The 25,576-nt window shown below is 40.7% G+C and overlaps 1 protein-coding gene across 2 annotated transcripts in view; it reads right to left on the bottom strand.

The window, feature by feature from the left end:
• Ccdc80 (coiled-coil domain containing 80) overlaps positions 1 to 25,130 on the bottom strand; it is a 36,064-nt gene extending 10,934 nt beyond the window's left edge. Inside the window, exons 1-6 of one of the 2 annotated variants that reach the window (XM_015478518.2) lie at positions 24,990 to 25,130; positions 24,674 to 24,795; positions 21,762 to 23,665; positions 13,942 to 14,098; positions 2,894 to 3,030; positions 1,227 to 1,375 (exon numbers count right to left, since the gene is read on the bottom strand). In XM_015478518.2, coding sequence (XP_015334004.1) covers positions 1,227 to 1,375; positions 2,894 to 3,030; positions 13,942 to 14,098; positions 21,762 to 23,654 — 2,336 coding nt within the window. In that variant the 5' untranslated portion in view covers positions 23,655 to 23,665; positions 24,674 to 24,795; positions 24,990 to 25,130. The other variant, XM_015478517.2, reaches the window with a different exon arrangement.
• Between the last annotated feature and the right edge of the window lie 446 nt (positions 25,131 to 25,576).

Here is a 25,576-nt window from a genome sequence, read left to right as displayed (position 1 = left end):
ATTAGGGAATGAAAGTGAAATGCTTGGCACAGAGATGAGCACCCAAAAAATGAGCACAGGGAGAAATGCTGGGGAATGATACTGGCCAAATTATATTGTTACATTGTGTGCATGTAGAAATATATAACAATAAATCCCACCATTATGTACAGCTACAATGCACCAATAAAAAATGTGGAAGAAAAAAATGATCAGAGCAACAGAGCTATGGCTACCATTATTTCATCTTATGAATCAGAGTTTATAAAAGCGGGTTTATTGAGAAGCACAGAGTCAACATAGCTAATAAGTTATAGACCCAAAACTTGGATGAATGATAAATCCTATGTTCTCTATATATCATGATGTTAAGTGCTAAGACACCCAAACCTCCTGAACCTATAGGAATTTAGATTATCTATTAATCATCTAATTCTTGATAGGGTGTGGAAAATGTGCTTCCGCCTAAGTGATATACATTCAACACTGAGCCTCTTGGCAAAGCTAACTTCATTTCTGGAACCCCTTGGCCACACAGTACAGTTGGGTGGTGTTTATACTGAGTTCTCTGGGAACTTGTTTGTTGGTGGTGGATTTGGGCAGTTTTACACTTTCTAGGGCCTAACGTCCCTATAGAATTTTTAAGCATTGGGGAGAAACGGAGAAGAGAGGAAATTAGATTTTTTTAAACACTTTAATCTGGGTATGTTCCTTCCCCAGTTATATGGGGGTTGCGGTAAAAAGTTTTTCATAAACAACGTTCCCTGGAGAGTCAGGGATGTGGGTCAAGAAGATTTCTCCTTTTGAGGTCTTGTGGGGCTTTTGTTGGTTGCTGGCATTGTAAGAAGGAGAAAATCAAGGACAGTGTGCTGTTTAGAACCAGAAGGGGCCTAACAAATAAATATGTAAAATTAAAATGCTATAACAGAGCTCTCTAAATTAACTGCTGAATAAAATTAATCTTCACAGTTCAGAATTCCATATTCTGTACCAAAGAGGAACAGAAAAAAGAGAGTAAAGATCTATCCAAAACCATAAAATCAATGTTCACGCTTGGAGCTGAACCCAGCCAGCTACTTTCAACAGGAAGACTAAGCCTAGCAGCCAGCCCACTGTAGGACAGACGGCCTCTCTCCAGGGAGGGTCACTCTGGAAACATGAGTGGCCCTGTGTTTCTTTGGCATTTTCATTAGTTCATTTAGAACAAATCTGTACCTGCCTCTTCCAGGACTGCGAAGGTGATTTACCTGGATAGGAAATTCTCCAGGGACTGCTTCTTGTCTTCCTTGCAAACAATGCCCTCCTTCTTCTGCTTCTCCAAATCTCTGATTCGGGACTGGAAAGTATCGATGAGATCGAACACAGACTTCATTGCAATCGGCACCTCATAGTATTGCTGTTTAAGAAAAAACAGAGTGCATGGACTGTATAGGTGCTTTTTTTTTCACTCTGTTCAATGCACAGAGAATTGGAGTATTCAGGGGAGTTCTAGGGAAATCCTTTCAGTTAGATCTGGAGGGCTCATTGATCTATAAACACTCTCCTGCAGTGTACCCTCTGCTGATGTTTCTGAGGCTCAGAGTCTATGAAGCAACTGCCACACTTACTTTCTTGACTGCATCCCTCCCTCCCCAAATCCTGGGTTTGCTTTCCTGCTCCTGGGATTAAGTTGGTTATTCAATATACAATCAGGAAAGTGAGAAGCACTGCACATAACACAGGAAACCAAATGGAATGACGTGTTGAGAATATGTGAACTTGTTCCCACCATGGCCTGCCTTGTGGTCCCAGGGATTGTTTTATTGATGGAGCAACACTTAATATTAGGCCATGTGTGCTTATGTATTCTCAGAAACAAGTTGGGATCCAATGTAAAGACATGAAATTCAGTTTCCTGGATCACAGCAGTCTGGACATACAAAAGCAACCTGAGATAGATTCAGGAGCTGGATGAGCATCACCGGCATAAACTGGAGAGCAGTCTGGATGTGGCATGGAGCCGCAACCCCAAGGGAATTCACCATGAAGATCATATCATCCAAACTCTCATTTTAGATATGGGGCAACACATATACAGAATGAATTGTTGAAGTGATTTCTCCCTAAATTCAGACAAACACTGCAAATCTAGTCAGTTATTCTGATAGTCCAGACAACAATTTTTCTCTGTCAATCTACTAGAATGATTAAGACATTGGGCTCTGGAGCCAGTCTCTGGTATCAGGCCCATCACTGAGTACAATTGGGCAAGTTATTTATCCATTCTGGCCTGTTTGTTTCTCTATGAAACAAAAATAATGCTAGTATTTATCTTAGACGTTTGAGATGAGGATTGCAAAGGATTGAGCCTAGTGTTACCATAAGAACTGTACTCGATAAAGTTAGCAATTTTATTATTATTATTATTGCTACATAGCACAGGTTTTCATGATTCAGAAACTTTGTCCCTCAGCTCAGAAAGAAAGTAGGTGTGAAATCCTAAAGTCTTGTCCAAGTTGGATCAAGAGGTAAACTTCCAGATCCTTCCAAAAGAGGCCTATGTTAAACATGGATTTGTTGAAGGCAGAAACCACGTTTCACCTTTTATCCCCAGGGCTTGGAACAAACACCACAGCTATTCAACAAGTGTCTGATGAATGCACAACATTGATGTTAGAGAAGAATTTAGTCTGAGTCAAATAGCTGGGCCATTGGAGGTCACTCCAACCCAGACTTTCCGGAGGGAACATTTCTGAATGCAAATTCATGGGGCAACTGAAAATATTTGGGCCATTTCAAAACTTTTCCATCTAAGAAATAATTTGTGCTTACTCATACATCGAATGGACTCATTGACCAAAAAAAGAAAAAAAGAAAAAAATCATCCTTGTTATTTAAGGAATGGAACCACATCAAACACAACAAGAATCTGTACCTTGACTCTCAGATCCACATCTGTCAGTACCATGAAGAAGTCATTGTAGGTCATTCCATATTCTCTCCTTAGCTCGCTGATGAGATGCTGGTCTACCAGGTCTTCATCATCCACCACACGCATGGGTTTCTCATTATCTTAAGGCAAATGAAATGTGAATAAATGTGGGTGTGGTGAGACAGGAAGGGAATAGGTGGAGACTCTAGACTCCATCCAGCTCTCATCAGACCACTCTTGGTTTATTTTAGATCTTCAACTCACATTGTGTGTGAATGTAGGTTCCAGGGTGAAATAATAAACATATATAAAAAAAAACACATGAGTAAATAAGCTAGTTTTGAAAGCCACTCTTCTAAGAGGATAAAGCCCCATCTCTGTCCATCCTGTTCATAGAGACTCAGAAGGGGAAAGCAAGAGTGAAGCCACTGAGTCACCTCCCCCAGGGAATAAGTTTTCACCCTGGATCACCAGGGAACTAGATTCACCCACTTTTGTCAAGTTTTATTTCCATTAAACATAATTCTGAGTCTGAAACCTGTGTGCATGTTCCTCTTTTTTTAGTACAAAATTAACTCTGGTACTCAGTAAACAAATTATAACTATAGAGAAAAATTAAAAAGGCTATTTTCAAACTTAGTCACAGGTTCGTCTTAACTCCCCAAAGAAGTCAAGCTATTCATAATACAAGTTGTGTAAGTTAATACGATTGTAAGCAAAATATGACTGAATTTATTAAGTCTTTAATCATTATGTATTTTCTCAATCATCAAACCCTAGGATAAATAAATCATCATAATTCAGAATGGATCCTGAAGGTGTCACTGGGCTAATGGAAAGCATGACAATCAGGGTAGCTGCCCCTTTACACGGAACTTCTTTGTCTGAAAGGCATTTTAACATTTCCAAGTACAGGGCAACTTTACAAACAGGCTTAATTTACAATGATTTGACTTAAAGACTTTTCAACTTTATGATGCTGTTAAAGGGGAATGTATTCAGTAGAAACCATATTTTGAAGTTTAAATTTTAATCTTTTCCTGGTATTCATTTCATGATACTGGGCATCAGAAACAAGCAACAGCTCCCAGTCAGCCATGCAATTATGAGGCCAAACAACAGACACTGCCGCATACTATGTTGTTGAGCTACACGCCATAGCTTAGATTTTTGGTAGTTATATTTATAAAATAGATTGCAGAGGCTTGGGGGAGGCAGATACCACCAGGGATTGAACTCAGGGCATTCAACCACTGAGCCACATCCCCAGCCCTATTTTGTATTCTATTCAGAGATGGGGTCTCACTGCGTTGCTTAGCACCTCGCCATTGCTGAGGCTAGCTTAGGCTGGCTTTGAAATTGCGATCCTCCTGCCTCCCCCTCCCCAGCCACTGGGATTAGAGGCGTGGATCCCCGAGCCTGGCTGTAAAATGCATTTTTGACTCAGATTCTATTTTCGACTTATAATGGGTATATCAGGACATAACTCCATCATAAGGTGAAAAGCATCTGTATTTACTTATTCGCTCTCAAACAAGTCATAGTGTTTCATAAAACATTTTTTCACCTTTTTATCATAAAAATAATTCTCTGTATTAAAAGTGAATGTGAAAAAAATTAGCAAATATGTGATAACGAGAATATTAACAAAGTGAGTCTGTTACCAACATCAATATCCACTGAACAGTATTACAGTAGAAATAACCACAATGTAGCAGATAGGAGGTTGTGTCAACTGTATGGAAGCTTATTTCTTATTGTACTAAACAGTACATTATATATTACTTTTTCTGATAAAAAGGAGACAATTATAATTTGACTAATACTTTGGTTTGTTTGATTAGAAAAATTGAAAAAATATAAATAAGGACCTGGATTTCTCTAAGAAAATATCACAATGAGGGGGAAAAGAATCTGTTTTCCTCCCCAAAGTTACAACATTGCTTCCTGGAGGGAGTCCACAGGCACAGGAACTGAGAGCCCATACCAACACCACCCGGTGCTGACTGAAACATAAAAAATGGCATGTCTCAGCCAAGTAAACTATTTTCCAGTTGTACATTTTTGTCATCATTAACTAAATATAAATTAATCTTTAAAAATTGTCAGATTCATGTTATATAAAAACAAACTTGTTTATTTTTAGTATGTCTTGTTCAGTATAAAAAGCGAGTTGCAGAATAAAAACAGGATGTGACTGCTTTGGGTTAAAAAGAAGTAAAGCAAAAGAAAATACAGTCGAATGGGAATATACACAGCAAGAGGTCCAGACAGACACATAGCAGGTAATAGTGGAAGTGAAATGGGAGAGATGAAGTGGAAAGTGCATGTTTTTCTTTGTGAATAATAATAATAAAGAAAATCATTAAAAGGCTGATTCTTTAAAATTCCCTTAACAACTGATATTCTAAGACTTTACAACGCCGATTTTATCTTACATTTAAAATTACAATCTTAAATTCCAAACACATTCTTTTTTGCTTTTATTCATTCAACTTATTACTCATCACTAGCATTTTGAATTGGTTCTGGGTTAGGTGCTAGATTCAGAGATTAGTAACCTGGACAGAATTCAAGTTCCTAATTAGAACCCAAATTAGACCATTTTTAGCGTCTAACAGATAAAGTTACAAAATCCAATGAAAGGCTGAGATGGAAGGAAGTTAGGGATTGTAGTAGATTTTTAATATAGCACCAATTTTTCACCTCTCCCGTAACCTGTATCCTTGCCCAGTAATTGCACTTCCTGTTATAGTGAACAGGTTGAGATGTCTTGACTGTGAGTTCACCTGCCAGTTATTTGGGCCAATGAAACGTCAGCACAGCTGACACTGTAGAAGATAGAAATGAGGTCTGCATATTTGGATGGTTCTTGCCTCTGCCACTGCCATGCCTGCTAGAGGATAAATCAAGCTGATTTGCCTTCATCTCGTCTCAGCCAAGGCAATTCAGAGCTGACAGCTAGGTGACTCCCAACATACGTAAGCCCAGCAAATATCAGCAGACTCACCTAGCCAACCTATAGCCAGCAGCAGATGTGTAAGCAAACCCAACCTAGCCCAATCTAGATCAGCTACACCCTTCAGATCTGTAACTAAATGAATGTTTGTTATTATTATAAAGGCTATGAGTCTTTTCTATATACCTTTATTGTGGCAACAGGTAACTGATACAGGTATTATCTAGCCCATTCAATCACATTACTGAGGATGAATGTGGAAATTAAGGAATGACAGTGGAAACTGTGGTGTACTGATCATATCTTTCTCCCTTCAGAACAGAATTTTCTAGAAATAGTCCTAATTGGATCCCTCCTTGAAAACTGTGCTCCTTAGAAGAGCTCTGCCTTTCCCCAGTCACATCCTTATCAGGGTATAACTCAAATTCAATGGTTGATGCAGTGGGTAGAAGGGTTAGATGTGAAAGCTGTCCCTCTAGCCTCAGAGTAAACAAGCCTGAAGGGCCAATGACATTGCAGCCCCAATTCACCCTCTGTCCAATATTTCATCCTTCATTCCTCATAGATATTGAGAATATACCCCCTTAACCTCATGCACACAAAACTTAGAGTCTCAAAGCTATTTCTCAGAAAGCCCAATTTATCACAGATCCTGAAGAGTGACTTGCTCAAGCTCACATTGTTAGTTAATAATAGAGTGAAGATTAACACTCAGGTAACATGACTCACCCCAACCCAGGGCTCTTCCTACTATACCCATAGAGAACTCAAAAGCAAGATTTAAGCAAAACTTTGCTCTACTAGTGTACGGCAAAAAAACTGATTCCACAGTCTGGTTTCTCCTTCCAATCAAAATGTTTCCTGAAATATTTCCATCAAACATTAGAAATAAAACATTTTGCACTCTGAGTCTACTAAAGTATCTACATGTTGTGCCAAGTAAGAGAATCTGCCAGAGAAAAACAATGAAAGCTTCAACTGACATTGGATCCAACTAGGATGGGGCAACTCAAAAGCGGGACAGAATCTATTCCAGGTCACTTTGGAGGAAGGTGCATATGAGGCCAGCTCCTGTCTCCTGCTGCCTGTTCGGGTCGCAGGTCTCTGTCATGTTCTGCATTTTGTATAAATCAGGGATAGGAAAACAAGAGGCTCTTTTCCATCTGGAAAAGGAACATAGACTTGGCAACTTCTTGTGAAGTTTATTTAAATTCTGCCTAAGTGCTCTAGTTCCTGTTAGGTGTTAGAGGACTTAGAAGCAAAAATTCTCTAGGAAATGTCTTATAAAGTGTCCACATGCTTTTAATCCAGCTAGAATTATTCGCAGATCCAAGCATATTTAGTAGGATTTGGATTTGAGATCATTGAGGAGAACGGTGAGCAGGGAGGGTGAACTCTGTCATGTGCTGGCAAGGAGTGGCAATTGAAGTCGGATGTTTCCTCTTGATTTAAGAGCCTCAACCCCAAAGGATAGTGGAAAAATTCAGGTGGTAGTAAATTTCTTCATGTATTTTCTCTTCCATGACTGATTACAGACAGAAATGACACTGTAGAAAATTTAGGTTCAATTATAAGCTATTGAACAAGTGGGCATCAGATATTATGTTCAGAGCTTCTACCTGGGACTGCTTCTTCTCTGTGATATCCATGGTTTCTCCTCCCTCACCCTGTTTTCCCTAAGTTCAAGCCATTCCCCCAGTGCCTAGACCACGTCAGCTCCTTCTTTTGCCTTATTAGTGCCATATTTCACCTGGCAGTTTTTCAAAGTGTGATCCACTGTCTTCACCACAACCATCTGGAGAACTTGTTAAAATCACAATACTTGGAATTCAGACCAAATGAATTAGAATCATTAGTAGAGAGACCCAAGAATCTGCATTTCAATAAGGTTCCTGACTGACTGCAATGTACTCTGAGGACAGAGTTACTGTCTCACAGGATAAAAATCCAAATTATTGTTATAGCACAAAAGGCCATTAGTCCTATGAACTCAACCAGTATTAACTAACTTATCTATTAACTCTTCCTTCCTTTGTATCTTGGGTTCCAGCTCTCAATTTGCATTACTAGTATCATGTCCTCTCTTCCTGGGATGCAAGCCTAACCCTTGTCCACATGGCAGACCTAATTACCTGCACAACTTCTCTGTACCTTCCCTGTGCACTTTCAACATTTTTACAATCTTTTGTAATAACGCTTATCACCGAGCATGGGCAACAAACTGTTTATATGTCTATCTTCCTTCTAGATATGAACAACTTGACAATAGGGACTTTTTGGTCATCTTTTATATTCTTTTAGCTTGACACAGTTCCTGGAATATAATAAACATTGAGTAAATATTTGGCAATTAAGAAAACTCCCTTCTAAGAAAAATATCATATGAAAAAAAGAGGATAAAGAAGGTGCGCAACCTCAGGTCTGTGTCGAAAACCCACCACAGAACCCATACGTTTTCCTTTGATCTTGTGAGCCTGCAGCACAGCTAGTCTGATTTAAGAAATTACATGCATATATATTTATCTTCTAAATTTTCATGTAGTTGATATTTTAAATAAGATATGTCTGTAAGAAATTTAAAATGTAACTAACATATTGAATAAGTCAATGGGGACAAAAAAACTCTTGGTTGTGCTCTGGATAAATCTAGAGGCAGACTCCAGCCACTTACTTGCTTTTTTAAAAATCTATTTATGCACTTATATTGGTTCATTATAATTATACATAATATTAGGATTCATTATACCATATACATACACATAATATAATTTCATCAAGCTTAAATGGTTTTAATCTCAAGACTATTTCCAAGATGTCTGAGCAGTCTGCAGAATGATATTTTATTTAAAACAAACTTGTCCTTTAGCTACAGAATTTACTTCCTTTTGATTGAAAACATATAAATTTAAATGGCAGTTGATTTGCTTGCTGTGCTCTATGAGTGGGTCATTTTTCCACCTATATCCACTGTGGGATGAATAAATACGTAGAATTGATAGGTGGGATTAACCTGTCCATTCCTGATCAAGCTACTTTTACTTGGTCTCGAGAAAGAGCAACTTCTCCTCTCAATGAAAAACTTATCCTCCTACCCAGGAGTTTTTCTGTCTTGCAGTCTAACTCCACTAAAACCTGAAGAGTTATTTAAAATTTATTTGAAAAATATAATCAGAAATCTTTAGAGTTTTCACATGATGTGCCAAATAAAGCTTGAATCCTTTGTCCTGGTATTTGAAATCTGCTGAGATTGGATGCCAAACCACATTTCTAGTTCTTGGTTCTTCTCCCCTCCTACATCTAACATTATGCTCTAGATCAAACCTAGGTACAAATCAGAGTCACCTGAACAACATTTCAAAAATATAGATGCCTGGGCCCCATCCCTAAACTAAAAAAAATGGGCAAAGACAGGAGGAGGAGGAGGAGGAGGAGGAGGAGGAGGACGACGACGACGACGACGACAAATGCTTCTTAAACACATGAAACAATTTGCAAACATACTCATAAAAAGAAAATTCAAACTCTTTCCTCAACTGATACAATTTTCCACATAGCACATTGCTCAAAATATCCAAAAATTTGAACACACACTTAATTGGAGTGGTTTGGGAAATAGGTGCTCCTATGCATTGCTGGTGGGACTGCAAAATAATACTACTTGTATGGAGAAAAATCTAGAAGTACCACCAAAACTAGATATAACTGCTGTTTGGTTCAATAATTCTATTTCTTAGATTCTATTATAAAAATACATCAATAGTGGCTGGGGTTGTGGCTCAGTAGTAGAGCACTTGCTTAGCACATGTGAGGCCCCTGGTTACTTACTTGTATTTGAATAAAGAAGCACTAAATGAATAAACAAGGAATCACAAATATGATTCCCTATAGGGGGCAGTAAATAACAGGGCAAAGGGATCAGGAGTAGATTTAAGACTTGTCTGTATATACCTTGTCTGTGTATACCTTTTTTTTTGGATGGAGGGGATTGAATTCAGGGGATCTTTATCACTGAATTTAACCACCCCCTCCCTCCCCATTTTTATCAATAAAGAGTTACATGCCCAGTCCTTTCTATTTTTTGAGACAGGGTCTAAGTTACTTAGGGACTTGCTGAGGCTAGCTTCAAACTTAATATCCTCCTGCCTCAGCTTCCTGAGTCACTGGAATTACAAGTGTGTGCCTCTACATCTGGCTTGTATATACCTTTCATATATTTTTGACTTTGGAATCCAGAAAATGTATCGTTTTTTAAAAAAAGTTAAGCAAAAAGCAAAAATACCCTGATAGAATCATCATCTATTCAAAAGACCTATACATTTTTCAAGGTTCCTGCATTAAATCAACCCACTGTTCAAAATTCTCTGACATTTGTAAAATCTTCTCTGATGACTGCAATCAAAGACCTGCACCCTCCAGCACAGTCTTCAAACACTTGTTTTGTGTGTTTGACTTAGGCACTTCCCTCCCTCGATTGTCAGAGGCAGAAAGGGCCCTGGTCTGGGTTCAAAACAGATAACTGAACAGGTTAGGAGAAAGGCTTTCAACCCTGGGGCCCAGAGTGATTGATAATCAAAGACTGAATAAACACAATGGCAGACACCAGCCTGTGTATGGAAATCTGAGCACGCATCAGCCTTTCCTCCCACCTCAGGGTGATGGGGCTAAAGAAGGCAGCTGCCAGGCTCTGTCATCACTGATGAAAGGTGGAGTTGAGGCCAAGCATCAGTCTTTCAGGACTTCCTCAGAGGGAAAGCAGTATTTGTGGATTGTTGTGAATCCTGCTAACTATGAAGCTGCTCCATAAAGAATAATTCTTTCCAACAGGATCAAAGACAAAAGGGTATTTTAGTCTGAAATGCATTCTACCATTCTTATTTATAATTTTTAAAAAATTTATCTACAAATTCCTTGCTCATATAAGTAAGGAATCAATACTTCAGCCCTTCTTGTTACATTCCACCCCCATCAACATTCCACCTCATTTTTTTTTATCAATTACCCTCAAACTCTCCTTTCTTCAGAAGAAGCTATCAAAAATTTCCTTTTTCCTGCAAAATGTCTTGTATTACAATCTTTAAAATTTGGTGATTAAATACCAATGTCCAAATATTTTTTTTCTCTATATTTTGCTAGGGGAACAAAAATAAAATAAAACCCCTACTTGCTGTATCCCTGCTGCCCACTTAAATTCTTCAATAAAGTACTTTTAACCAGCACCTTTTTTCTATCTGTAGTTTGTTTATGATCCACCCATGTAACATACACTCTGATATTCTTACCCTAGACTGACATTTTAAATACCACTAATGATAAAGAATACCTTTATGTGTTAGGCCATTTTAAGCTCTCATGTATAATATACTCCATGCTGGTAAAACCAGATGGGCATTGGAATTTGATCAAGCATAAATAGCTTTCTTTAGAGGAAAGCTTGAAATCTTAAGGTAAGTTTCCTGACGTTTGTAGGTCCAGTATAGATAGTACGAATACGTTTAGCAAGACAGACCAGCTGGTGAGTACAGCCTACACTGCAATTGGATGTAGGCGTCTGCTTAAAAGGCTCAGTAAAAGTATGGAAAAGTAGGGAGTGCTTGATTTATTTTCAAGGAGAAGTAAGGCCACTGGATAGATTTCCAGCTAAAAGTCGGACAAGGCTGGGGTTCGGTTCACAGAGACCAGGGCTCATGCCAGTTCTTATTTTCCCATGGCTGACTCCCAGTCTTGGCTGAAAGTGCTGCTGACTTTCCCATAAGGGTAACCTGGGACACAACATGAGGAGAGAAAGGCCTTCCAGGAATTAGATGAAGAACAAAATAAAGCCCCTGCCCACTCCAGATCAGGTCCAGGCTGCCATTTAGTGAGGCAAATACCCAAGTCACAACACCTGCATTCCAATAAGTCAGAAAAGAAAACCTTAGCCCTCCTGCAATTTGTATTCAATCCAGATGTCTAGAAAACAGCAGGATTATGCTAAAAATTTGCCAAGGCAGCACCAGGTGCTTATATAAAGACCATACAGCTGCTGAAGTGGAAGATATAATTACTTTTCCAAACTCTGAAATAAGGGATGGGAACACTTTGTCACAGACTTGGTGGGTAGCACATTTGACACTGGGAACACCTGGTTGGAGAAAGGCTTTCATCAGCAGCCAGCACCAGGCTCTGTACTGGATGGAATACTGACTTCCTCTCTAGACATCTGGAGTATAACTAAGTCCACTGGCTCATGCTACTTTGTGAACTCCAGGAAACAAATGGTTGAATCCCTGTTAGCCACTAAATATGTAGCTTTACAGTATTAGTCTCTTGGGCTTCACTTTTATCACCAAGAGTACTAATGATGTCTGACCCTAAAGAGAAGTTGTGAGGATTCATGTGTCAACACTCTATAATTAGTAGTAAGCAATTACAATTATTTTGCAATTATAGGTGCATCCGTGACAACTGTGACTGCTCACTAGTCTCTAGCTAACTGATAGATCAATGGTGGTGATGATGATGACCACATCATGGTGATTATTACTGGACAGGTTTTGTGTACATTATGCTATTTAGTACTCACCATAGCCTGGAAGTAGATATGATTGTCTTCTTAGCTAAGACAAGAAGTAACTTGCCAGAGGTCACACAACAAATAAGTTGTAACTCTGAATTTGATTTTGTTTGCCTTTAGAACTCCTTCTTTTGCATCTTTTGTTTTTATGATAATTGTTGTTACTGTTGTTTTGATTAAGGCCAGTCTTTTTTAATTCTCATTTTGGTTTCTCTTCTGAAACATATGCACTGAACAGGGATAAATATCCACAAATCACTAATGCACCATGATTTATTATGCGACATTGGAAAAGATGCTATTTGTTCTTGAGTCATCTCTGGGGAAGTTAGGTAATGAAAGTAGAGAATTAATAATTGAAAATTAATGCCTATATAAGTTCTAGAGATCCACTGTACAAGATTATGCCTGTAGAGAACAATACAATATTTTGAACTTAAAAGCTTGTCAAGGGAGTAGATATGTGAAGTGTTCTTACCACAATAAAAATATGTAATTTTGAAAACTAGACCATAATCAAATCAAATTGGAATTATCTTGACATAATTATAACTGACATGTCCATTTGTACTAAGATCACATGTCAGAATAATCTGTGAGATAATGTGTTATATGTACTAAATTTAAATGTTAATAGGGAAAATATTTTTATATTTCAGATGACATATTTTATGAAAACTATGCAGAATATGTAAGTGAGTAGTATGAAGGATTATGTAATATGAGGATTTCCATTATAGTCAAACAACAATAACAGCAAAAGTAGAAAATAAATGTAAAAAACAGTCTTTTTAAAAAAAGTTTTAGAGATACAGTAATTGTTAGAGAAATTGGGTGGGTTAGAGTTTGAACTTCTGGCTGTGAGGCTTACCTAATCATAGTCAGTCTTGCAACATCCCCATGAGAACTGCAGAGAGTTAGTTCTGAGCTGCCCAAAGCTGAGCTGTACACCTCCCAAGTCTCACATGTATCATTAATATGAAAAATTGTGAAAACTCTAAATTCAGCCAAATTCTTCTGGTCTCCAAAAGGACTTGGGCACAGTTCAGTCCATATTTTTGGTGACTTTTCATTTAGCTTAATAGCTTCTCTCGACTCTGGTTAATTCCATCCTCAGGCTTGCCAGAGTCAAGTACTTCCAGGGGTCTGGCAGGTCCCCATCTGTGATGAGTCACCCACAGCATAAAGCTTGCAGGCAGATCAGATCAGATGGTGCTGCTCATGGGCAAGAAGTCTCAGAATGCAGGGGATGGGGCTGAGTATCTCTCTATCCTCTCCACACTGCACTGCTTTTCTCATTTTCCTCCACCTTACTGACAGTCAGAGAATGATAGAGTGCTTGCATGTTTTTCATTTTAAAGCACTGAAAACTTACACCCGACCCTCCTGGAAGGGCTATGTGGACAGACCTGTTACCATAATCAAAGGGCCCTCCAGACATCTAAATGTTCATTTTGATCCCCAAGGACCTCTCCCACAATGTTTGTCCCACCTTAAATACAAGAAAAACAATTATACAATGAAAATGTTTAAGACAACCTAGCTGGAAATGGTCAATTTTCATGGTGCTGTTGTTGATGGGGCCGAAGATGGTAATGACGGAGATCTTCCTGGTGGCCATCTTGCAGAAACTCTCCAGGTATTCATCACGCTGCTGCACATACATGTTGTTCTCAGCCTTGGGAGCAGTGATCAGCTGGAGGTGGGTGAGGAGAAGTACACAGTGATTCATAGTGTCAGGCTCAAACTGCGGCAAAATCTTTAGAGACGATTTGGAATAGCTGGCAGATAATAACTAACACCAAAACTACAGACTATTGTGTTGGACACTTAGCATAATTAAAGCCAAAGGAGGCCACTGAGTAGGGCTCTCTCTCTCTCTCTTTTTTCTATTTTTTAATGACTCCAGACAGCTTAGAGTTTTCTACACACTTCAGTTAGTTTCTTTCATTACTCTTTGTGCCTCTGTTTTCTCATTTGTGAACTCTGCACAGAAATACTTATTTTGCAAGGCTGTTGGATAATATGTAAAACATTTGGCATGCAATACTTGTTCGACCGGTGTTATCTCCCTTCCCTTATTTTGATCCTTATTATCCTAATTGGCTAATCAGACATGGGTTATTTCAGTGTTTATGTGTTTTCACATTCCACAGAAATGAGAGAGTTTGATAGCCAGGCCTTTCTATGGTTTAAAATTTTTTATTAGGCAACCTTGTAGAATGTTTTGATGATGATCTTTTGGCCTATATTTTGTCACAGACATCATATTTATTGTCACCTTTTGCCTGCACAGAACTCATGGTGAATTTCTTTTGATATTGGAGTTCCCCAATAGCAGGGCTTTAACTCTTTTAATTTAGCCCTCCCTACCATTGAGAACTGGGAATTTTTTTTTCACCTAGCCCCCTTTCATTCCCTCTTTGTGGTCCCTGCCTTCTTTAGGGAGAAAATTAGAAAGAAAAAGCCATCAAAAGAGACACTATAGTCACCAGCAATCTGAGAAACTGTACTTCATTATTTTGGTTCAAATGAGGATACCTCTATTTTTTTTAAAGGTCCTCTTGAACTCTCTAAGAAAGTCTCAATGTTTTTATCTAACTTAACATAAAAGCTTCTCTACTTCCTTATTTTAATTGCCTTCTCTGAGCATTCTCCAGTTTTACCAGGTTTTCCTGAGCAGAAACCAGAACCATTTTCCACACTCCCTCAATGGGCAGGCATGATGCTATTCCCCTGGAGGGGAAAGGATGTGAAATTTTATTCTGATGATGACCAAGTCCTTGTGGATCTTCTTGACCCCAAATAGCTCATCAGGCTAATCTCTGCAGTGAACACCATTTATTCACTCTTTGTTGACTCATCACCTAGCTCAGAGGTAAGCCTCAATAATTTTATTTCTGTAAACAATTTATTGCATTTGACCACATTCAAATTTATCACCCACTTTTCTATTTACCCACCTAACCTTACAAACTATTTCTGAAGTTTGTGGCTATTTGCTTTGCATTTTTCCCAGGAGAAGTCACTATGTTGTTAACCTCTCCAAATATTTTATCAAAAGTGGTCAATAAACTTGGTCCCAACTTGATCTTGCTGTTTAGTTTTCTCTGTCAGATGTGTTTATTGCTGTCTGCAAGCTTTCTCTGGTATGAGTTCTTTATGCCTGACAAAAATATTCTCGCTCAAGGAAATTAAAATGTGTTTAATGGCCTTTGAGTGGAACATTAACAAAGGTTTCCTGGGATGAAGTTTTTTGACTTTTTTCTTTCTCAGATTGTTATTTATTTTACATTGACATGATGATGTTCATGTTTGATTTTGTGATTATATGCCTGTTCAGATGGACATGATAGCTAAGAAATATTTGTCTTAGGAAGGTAATATCCCAAGGGGAAAAAATAATAAAATTTTCTCCAAATTATTCATTAATTCACACTCAGCCAAAAAGAAAAGAAAACAAACAAACAACAACAACAAAAGGATTTAGGATAGCTCTAAAAAGATGTGGTGCTGGTATTTTTGGTTGGTTGGTTTTTAATTAACTACGTGAGATTTGAGATGACAGCCTAAAGATTGGAGTTCTATTTTAACTTGACATATTTCAAGTTTTCCTTTCTGCCTCATTGCCCATTCAATACACTATTTTCAAGTGAAGAGAATGAATGGTTAAGTAAAAACATCAAACAATGAATTCAAAGGTAAGAGAAAGAGATTTCTGTTAATGATTTTGGATCCCCTATCCTTAACTTGATAAGCCCATACTTAGAATATGTTAGAGGAGTTTCTAAGCACAGCTGCCCAGATGCTAGGTGACTGATGATTACTTGCCTTTTTAACTTCAAATCCACATACAGACTTCATTTTATTTTCTCAAACTTCACCATGGATCCTTGTAACCCACAGACAGACCTTGAGATGACAGGAGTTTAAGAGTTCTTGAAGCCTCCTCTAGTCCTCTCCTACCACTGGGTGTGTATAATTAAGAATTTCAGATGATATGTAATCATAGAGAACCTCCTCCTCCCCTGTGTTAACAGCTTCTCCCACAGCGCTCTGCACACAGTAGCGTCAAGCCTTAGATATCCCGTGGGAATCTCAAATACATAGAACTCCCTGAGGCTTATTTGTATCTCAAACCTTTGCTCAAACATGCTTTCACCTTCCTGTGAGGTGACATTCATTTTGCATGACTCAATTTCTGGTTTCCAGCCCTCCAGGATTTGGCCCTGGGCTCTGTCTTGTTAATCCTCCTCCAATTGCTCCCTGACATGACCTTTTTCCCCTCCAGAGACAGACCAGTCTAAACTAAGAAACGAAAGGAGCCTTGGGCAGAGTGACGCAGAGAAAGTGCAATAAAAGTTGGAGGGCTGGTGTTTTTATCCTGGTTCAATACGCCCCATCCCCACCGCAAGTTGCCTCAACAAGGCCACTTAATCTTATAAACCTCAGCTTTGTCATCTTTATAATGGAATAACATCTGTGCCAACCTCATAAGTTGTAAAAATTGGGCAATATAGGCTTGTCTATGGCCTCTCATATTCACCCACATTCCTTCCTCTCTTTGCCCCTTGTCACCTCTCCCACCATGTAGGCCTACCCCCAGTACCTTATCTCAGTCACTTTCTCCTCATAATTACTCTTCTGGTTGTCTGTACAGTTCTCATGGAATTTTTTCCACTTCTTTTATTTACTATTATCTTCTATGTTGATATTAAGTTCCTCAGGTGCTGAACCTCAGACCTGTTCCTGTCCTTCAGATGGAGAAGTAAACACTGGCCCATGTTCCTCAGGCTACAGAGATGACTCCAGTTAGAGAAGGGAGGGACTCAGGAACACAGGGGTTCCTGGTTATGAATATCTAGATGCTGCCCACAAACCAATTGGAAAGACCTTCTTCCTTACATTTAATGTGCTCCTCCAACTTGCCCAGGGCAAATAGAGACAGATCATCTGACACATTTCAAGGACTTTCCCCCTATGTATTAACATCTCCATTACATTCATTTTCTAGTTTGGCAGTATTTCAAACAGTATTTGTAATGAAAACCATTTTCAGTCTCTCCTTCCTAAAAAGAGCATCCTAGAACTCCTCAGTAAACATTTTTATCTGTCACTTGGCCTCTTTCCTGTTTGGTAGCAATAAATCAGGGCATATATCATGAATTCAAAATTGTGATGTGGTTCTTATTCATGTTTCCGTTCCAACTGGTAATGTTGGCTCCAAGAGCCTTGGTAGAGAAGGAAGCTTGTTTGTGTATGTAAAGGCAACAAACAGGAATGGGAAGATGCCAGGGGAAGATATTTTAAGTCTCAGAATATTCTAAATATCGTTAGACTAGAAACACTAAAGTTTTACAGGATTATGAAAAATAACTTGCAAGCTAGTAGTCTCTTTTAAAGCAGAGCCTTAAATTCTTTTCTAATATTAAACTAAATAAGCAGGTTGTCATTCCAATATTTGGATCTCTGAAGTAAAGTTGAAAATATTAACTCACTTGAGTTACAGGAGACTCGGTTGCCAAAGAAAGCTTAAGTTTGCATTTGAATTTATGCAGTTCAGCATATTGAGGCCCTTTGTTTAACTGATAAGTATGTAGATCTCAGAGTATTCAATGATGGCTTGTCAGCTGTCCTCTATCTAAGTCCACTGTCTTAGTGATAAACAGTTAACCTACACTCTCACTATAGTTGATCCCAAACAGTCTGAAGGATTAGATCAACTAGAATTCTACTGTTCTTGATTGACTGCTGGAAAGCCAGTGGTGAGATACAGAGAAGTATCTGGGTATTAAGGACAGAAACTCTGCATTTGTGCTTGGCACAAAATGTCAACCATTTCTACACCTTACCACTTATCTGGGTAACTCAAGTGTCAAAATTAAGCTTTAAATGTTCATATTTATTAGCAAACAGCATCATTCTTTGGTTTCCCCTTCTATCTGCTATGAGAAACTCAAACTGAATGGGCGTGATTGGAGCTTGAACTTTAAAATCAAGCAAATATAATTTGGGCTTTGCTACACATTCGCTATCCACCTTGGGTAACCTCTCAACCTCTCTCAGCTTCTATATTCCTATCTATAAAATGGGACTGATACATAGTTCCTCATGGGATTGCTAGGAGAATTAAACTACACAGAATTAAATTACAAAGCATCCCGCAGGACACACCCTTCTCTGCTGACAGACTGAGAAGCAGAAGGTTTGAAGGGCTAACTTATGGCCTAAGCATGGGACTTCTGGCTCCACCCTCAATGCCCTTAAAGGCCTCTGGGATGCCATGGCCCAACCATGACCTACACTGTCACTGCCAGTGTTTTTCTAAGTAATTAGTAAGGAAGAGTTACGTGGTGTTTTCACATCTGAAGAATGGTATAAAAGAATACAAAGCACTAGGTTTTCACAATAAATTATAGTTAGGCATCAAATTACTGAAAAGTAGAAAAGATGAGGGGAGAGGCCTGAGCTATTTCTTGGAATGCAGACCTGCTTTCTGTTTGAGCACACTAGGTTAAGTTGAGGCCAGTTAGACATAAATGTTCTCAGCTGTATTTGAACTGCTTGAGAGTGCTAAGCCTTAATGAATATTAATTGAATCACCAAGCTTCCTGAATAACATCAGCAGAGTTTGGTGGAAAAAATGAGTGGAAAAAGGATTAATGGTACTATTAATGATGTTTCATCCAGAAACACTGGTCTCCTCCCTGTCTGGTGAAACTCTTCTTCTTCTTCTTCTTTTTTTTTTTATCATGTTAATTTCATCTGGCCTTTTCTAATTCACTCTTACTTCATACATCATTAGCCTTTCAAAAAGTACATTTGTGATATGATTATCAGCTGAGCATACACAGAGTTGAAAGACTAAAATGCCTCCTGTTGGTATTTTCTTTCTAATAACAAATCGGATTCTCTTGCTAGTTCCAAAGAGCCAGTGCTGCCAGGAGCAATTCCAGCTGGTTTCTGTTCTGCCTCACATGACATCAGCAGAAGCTGTCCTTTGAGTTTCATTTGCTAGAAATTTATGACCAAGGATACTGTTAAAAGCAGAAAATACCCAGCTGGGCTTTCAGATCTCTGACTGAGGGAGTGAAGGAAAGGAGGGAGAAATCAAGAGCATGACTAGGATCAGGAATACAGTATGAAAACCCCTTTCTTTTGACTCACAACCTAGAGGCAATGGAAGTATTTGCCAGATGGGTGCACAATAACAATCCTGACATTTTACCCATGATTACTTTTTGTTGGTTAAAACCTGACTATGAGAACACTTTGCCTCCTTGTTGGCTCAATGGACAGAGTTGGGTGATGTGCTTTATGGGCTGGACAAAGTCCCAGGTACTCAGGAGGAGACCATGGAGCACACCACTAATACTTTCCCACGGTCCAGGGAGCAGCTTGCCCCCATGGTCCCCTAATAAACATCCAAGTACCAGATAGAGTTCTACTCTGAAGTCAGTGATTCTAACTGAAAAATTCCCATTTGAGTTTATATAGACTCTGGGATTATTCAAGCACGTGTTAAACTCTCTAACAGATAGTCTATTGTCTAATAACCTACATTTGTTTGTCACTGTAAAGCTCTGTTTAAAAAATGTAGTAACATAAAAAGTACATAATAAGACATAAACACATCCACAGCCAGCCCCCTACCCACACCCTTTAGAATGAATCAGAGCTTAGGCTTTGTTCTAATCCATAGTTCCACTGTCAATGGAACAGGCAAGGGAATGGGGGACATGTTCTACTCAGGATAAGTACCACAAGAACTTCTGCTCTGAATAACATTTCAAATGTGAATTTAAGCTTTTTGAAACCACTTAAGATAAATGAGCATCAGAGTCCCTCTTCCCAGATCATTAATCTAAATTTAGGCCAGACTGGAAAAATTAAAAGACGCTTCTTCAAGAAACACCTTGGAAAAAGAGTGCTTATCACTTTGCAGTGTGAATGTAGTGAGTGGAGTTTAGTAGAATGGGCACTATCACGATGGCATAAGATGCCTCCCTCACCAGGTATCTGAGAAAAGCATCCCTGACCCACACTACCCAACATCAGTTTATTTATCTTTTACTCTGAATTAATTGTAACATAAACAATGGCATTAAGAAGCCCAGGGTAGAAATCCTGGGAGGAGACATGAAGAAGAGAAGGAGCCATTTTCACATTGCAGGTGAGACCTGCCCTTATTTTCAGGATGGATTTACTCCTGTAAAAGCATTCCTTTGATCTAACTGAATTCTGTTTTCATCCTCTGGATAGTTGTGACAAGTAATGGCCAAAAGACAGGGTTACTGAGATGAATCTGGCTCACTCCACACCAGTGACAGAATCACAGGCAAAGGAGAAGTAGGAAACTGATAGTCTCTCTTTTGCACACAAGTTCACACACCTGGGTGTACACACACGCGTGCGTGGGTGCACACTTTATACAGCTTAACTTCAAATTCATCTGTACTTCATCTGTATTTCAAATTCAGATGCATCTCTAATGTACTACAGAGTGGTGCAATTAACCCAGTTCCCCACATTCCATCCCTGTTGCTCTGAGAGTCTGTCAGGCAGTGATGGAGCATGCAGCCTTTATGGGTAGAAGATTTCTGCTAGCTAGTTATAAAAGCATGGGTGAGGATCCTAACAACCAGGACCCTTATTCCCAATCAAACCCACTCTCCACACAGGCTGCCTTACCCTCCCCCCCCCCCCTTNGTTTTACAGGATTATGAAAAATAACTTGCAAGCTAGTAGTCTCTTTTAAAGCAGAGCCTTAAATTCTTTTCTAATATTAAACTAAATAAGCAGGTTGTCATTCCAATATTGCTACAGACCTAATTAGGGAGGAATGTTACCTATGCTTCTAGTTCCTAGGTTCTAGCAGAGAGAAATGCCTTTCCTGAGTTGTGACTAGAGTCAAAGCATTCCACTTGGGGAACTCCTTCATCCTTCTTTGAACTCCATAAAAGAGAGATGGTCCAGAAACAGGGTTTGAAAGAGAGCAGGAAGGATGGGGGGGTACTTTGAAAGAGAGCAGGAAGGATGGTGGCCTCTCCCTCTGCTGCTCCTTCCTGTTTGGAAGAAGCTGACTACAGTGCTACAGTGCTTTCCTGGATTCAAGTCTAGGGTCCTCCATCCATGGAGTCTGTATTATAGGAGTGTGTGCTGTGTGGATAGATGTTCACAGAGCATCTGAACCAAAGGGAGCTACTATTGCCTGGCTGTTCTTTCTTGCCTGAGCTTCCTGACATCCTAGGGGTTCAGTCACAGTCTGGCACTTAGCAATGTGACTTTACAAAACTAATATGACAAACATGAATGTGGCCTGCCTCAGCCCACAAAATAATGCCAAAGATGTTACTTACAAGGAGCCTTCGTTTGCCTTCGAAGGACCCCAGCAGGTCAGCCACTGACTTCTTGGGGCTCTGCGGGGGATGTTTCGAGGTGGGTTTCTGATAGCCATCCTGCTCTGTTTTACCTGCTTTCTTCTTCTTGCTCTTCTCTTTCTCCTGTTTGCTCTTTTTCTCAGTCTTCTTCATTTGCTTTTCATTCTTGAGTAACTTGTCTGGTTTCTCATTCTTCACTTTCTTTTTCTTCTCCTTCTCAGGTTTCTCAAGCTTTTCATGTTTTCTAGACTCCTTTGAGCTCTGGGAGGGAATATTTCCCACCTGCAGCTCCTCCTCCAGCTGTGAGGCAGTGGGCCGGCCGAGGTCATATTTATCCTCATACTCATTGCTAAAAATTTTGTCCTGGGTCTTCTTTTTAGGCGACTTTGTCTTGACTGTCTTGTGAGGACCTGGCACCACATTTGGGTCCCGATGGCCATGTTCTCGCCTGTCTGTGTGGTTGTCTCGGAAACGGCCCAGGCCTGCAGCCCTGGTGCTGGGCTCTGAGATGGTGGTGGAAGGGCTGGCAGTGAAGCTCTCGAAGCTGGTGGCCTTGCTGGGCCTCCTGGTGGTCTGTAGCCTCTCCCTCTGCTGCTCCTTCCTGGGTGGAGGGTAGAGATTCTCTGAGACTGAGGAGCCCCGGGCTGTGGTCAACTCAACTGAGCCTGAGAGTCTGGGGGAGGTTGAGGAGGGGTGCACCCTGGGTGTCCAAGGCCTCTGGGTGGTTGGAAAAGCAGTGGTGGTCGTAGGTCTCGTGGCTACTGTTACCACTCGGGGTGTGGCCCGTGTGGCTGTTGTGGGTGGAGCAGGAGGAAGAGTGGTGGCCCTTGGGGTTGGAGGTGGTGGTGGAGGAGCCATCGTGGTAGTGGCCGGCTTTCTCATCACCTTCACCCGAGTGTCTCTGGTTGGGGGGACTTGTACTCTCCTTGAGTCCTCTCTCTTCTTCTCAGTGCCCAGGTTTGGCCTTCCTGCTCCTCCACCACCATTGTTCCCCTCCTCTACCACCTGGCCCTCTATACCAGAGGCTTTACACTTTTGGACAAAACCCTTCTGTCTGATCTTCTCTATCTTTCTGATGGGACCTTGGTCGATGACCTCGTACATGGCCTCCAGCCTGACTGGATAAGGGTAGCGCTCCTCCACCTGCAGTGTCTTCTTCAGGAGCACCATGCCAAACTTGCCCTTCTCTAACTTGAGGAAGCTCATCAGCTTGGGGATGAGGCTGGGGTCCAAGGGCTGCTCCAGGATCTGGCCCTCACTGGTGATCCTTCGCACCTTGCCCCCTTCCTCGCCTGCCTGGTGGAACAGCACAATCTGTTGGATGTGCCTCTCGGCCAGCTCACAGTACACGTCATCCTTCAGGAGACTCATCATAAGGCGGTAGTAGCCTTCTGAGGCATGGGGGGCCGAGATGACCCACACCCTGTTCTTCCCAGCAAAGCTGGCGAGGATGTTGGGAGAGCTGGACCCAGAGGGGAAGCGCAGCATTCTTGACCGAGCAGAGGACCCCTCATCTCGGACCATCTCACCAGGGGAGCCCCTGGCCTTGGGTCTCAGCTCAGGTTTCACAGGGGCCCCTTTGATGCCCACGGGGGCTGGTAGCACCGTCGGGCGAGCTAGTCTCAACACTGGCACACTCCTTCTTCTTTGGAGAGGCTGAAGGTTTGGTTCTTCAAGGGTAGATCTCTCTGTTCCACGAGACCTCCCTGTGTGCCTCAGAAACCGAGCTGGCCTGCTATTGACTGAGGAAAGCAAAGGCACCTTCCGCCCTCCATGGGTCCCTCTATTCGTGGCAGGGAGGTGGGGTTCTGATCCACACACCAGCCACATTGCCAACAGCATGGTGAAACAGGGTCCCAGTCTTGACTTCATTGTGTCATCCACTTTGGGTTGCAGAGGGGTCATGAGACAGAAAGGGGAGGGGAGGAAAAAGAAAGAAAATCATTTAATTGCAAACAGAGCAGGTGATTATCTCTTTCTCTATCTTGGTCAAGGGGATGGGGGAGGGGTAGTTGGAGAAGAAAAAGGAGGGAGGTCAGAGAATGGAAGATAGGATGAGATTCTGTTGCTTTTAAGCCCCTGAAATTTGTCAGTGCTTAATAGAAACAGTTCCATTAAGCAGGAAATCCAACTTAGTTCCCCGGTTAGTGTGCTTGCTGTGTTTCCACTAACTGGATGCTCCAGAAAAAAAAAATGCAAACTGAACATATTAATTATGACAACATTCACAATTCCTTTCTTCAAATAAGCAACAAAGTAACAAACAAACACACCAAAAACAGAAAAGATCACACACTTACATCGTGGCTCATAGAGATGGAATGCAGAGGATTTCAAAGGAAAGCTGAAGTTTGGTCCCCAGGACAGTTTCCTAGATGAAATACTTTTCCTCCCCACCCTCTCTCGGCTTGTCGAGGGTGAGCAATACAAAAGGGGTGTGCTGCCGTTCCAGCCTGCAAAGTATCACCACGGATCGCAGCCTGTCTTCCTCCTGGTCTGACTCCTTTCCTTTCTGGCTGCGTCTTTTTACCTTCTGGACAAGTGGGATGAGGAGAAAGGAGCTGTCCTTGTAAGTCTTTGTATCTCCATTTGCCCGCAGTTTCTCCTTGGTCCTGTGTGTCTGCGAGTGCCCGTCTCTTGTGGCGACACAGGACGTCCCTTAAAGTGGAGTCTTAGTGATCTCTGAATCTCACTCGATCCCTCTTTAGAGTTCCGGGATCCTTCTTATCACCCTTTCCCCCACAGTCTGGCTCAGTCCCTTTGTTTCCAGGCGTAAAAGCACTGGGATTAATATGTTTTCCAGGCTGAGGGAAAACACAGGAATGCAATGTTGAAAAGGACTCCCCCACCCCCTTTTCCTATACTTCTCTCCTCCCTTTATTTCTCCCCACCTTTTTTTCTTCTCCTCTTTTCCTTCTCCTTCTCTTTCTTCTTCCTCTTGTCTGGCTTCAGTCCCGGAAGTGTCAGGACTACCTCAGTTTCGCTCCAAACCGAACTCAAACAACAGCCGCCACTGGAAATCAAGGAAACTTCACTAAGAATTTAACAGATCAGCAAAACACGCCGCCTTTTCATTGCGGCACATCCAGAGTGGACTCAGTGAGAAGGGAGAGGGCTGTACTTCGGGCTGGGGAAAATTTTGAAACTCTACACATCATCATAAATCACTTTAGAATAGGATGACTGAGGACTTAACCCCTTCCATACCAAGTAATCAGGATGCCTTCCCAGCCCGTCTGTTCCTGTCTGTTCTCACTTTGAACTTTGGAAAAGGAAAAATCTGGCTGTTTGGTTTTCCCAGAGGCAGACACTCATTTGGGTCAGGGTGCTTGGCTGTGCACACATAGGCAGTATATATCTATTTATAGTACCAGTGAATATTTTTATCTCTTTGTCTCTACTTCATGCTTTTAGTTTGAGGTTGAAAAAGCCCATGGAAAACATGACTAGGTTGTTTTTATATTATGCTAATTAGGAATTATATTACTGTGTTCTTGGTCCTAACTTTTCCTTGGCATGGATGGAAGCTGGTAAAAGGGTAGAAATGCAGGCAATGACTACTGTCCCCTGAGACTATGGTTGCTTGTTACACTGGGGAATGGGTATTCTGATCTCCAGTTTCAGAGTTCCAGCTTTAGATGGTAGATGAGGAACAGCTTCCCTGGAAGACATGAATCAGTGGACAATAGGCAGGAGCCTATTACATGTTTTGCTCTCCAGAGGTTTTAGGTATGGAAATCATCCAGTGAGGTTCCAAAGGACATCCTCAGGCACTTTGGTACTTCTACCTCCTG

Source organism: Marmota marmota, unplaced genomic scaffold (genome assembly GCF_001458135.2).
Source record: "Marmota marmota marmota unplaced genomic scaffold, marMar, whole genome shotgun sequence".
Taxonomy (NCBI): Eukaryota; Metazoa; Chordata; class Mammalia; order Rodentia; family Sciuridae; genus Marmota; species Marmota marmota.
This window is presented reverse-complemented; position numbering and strand designations above follow the sequence as displayed.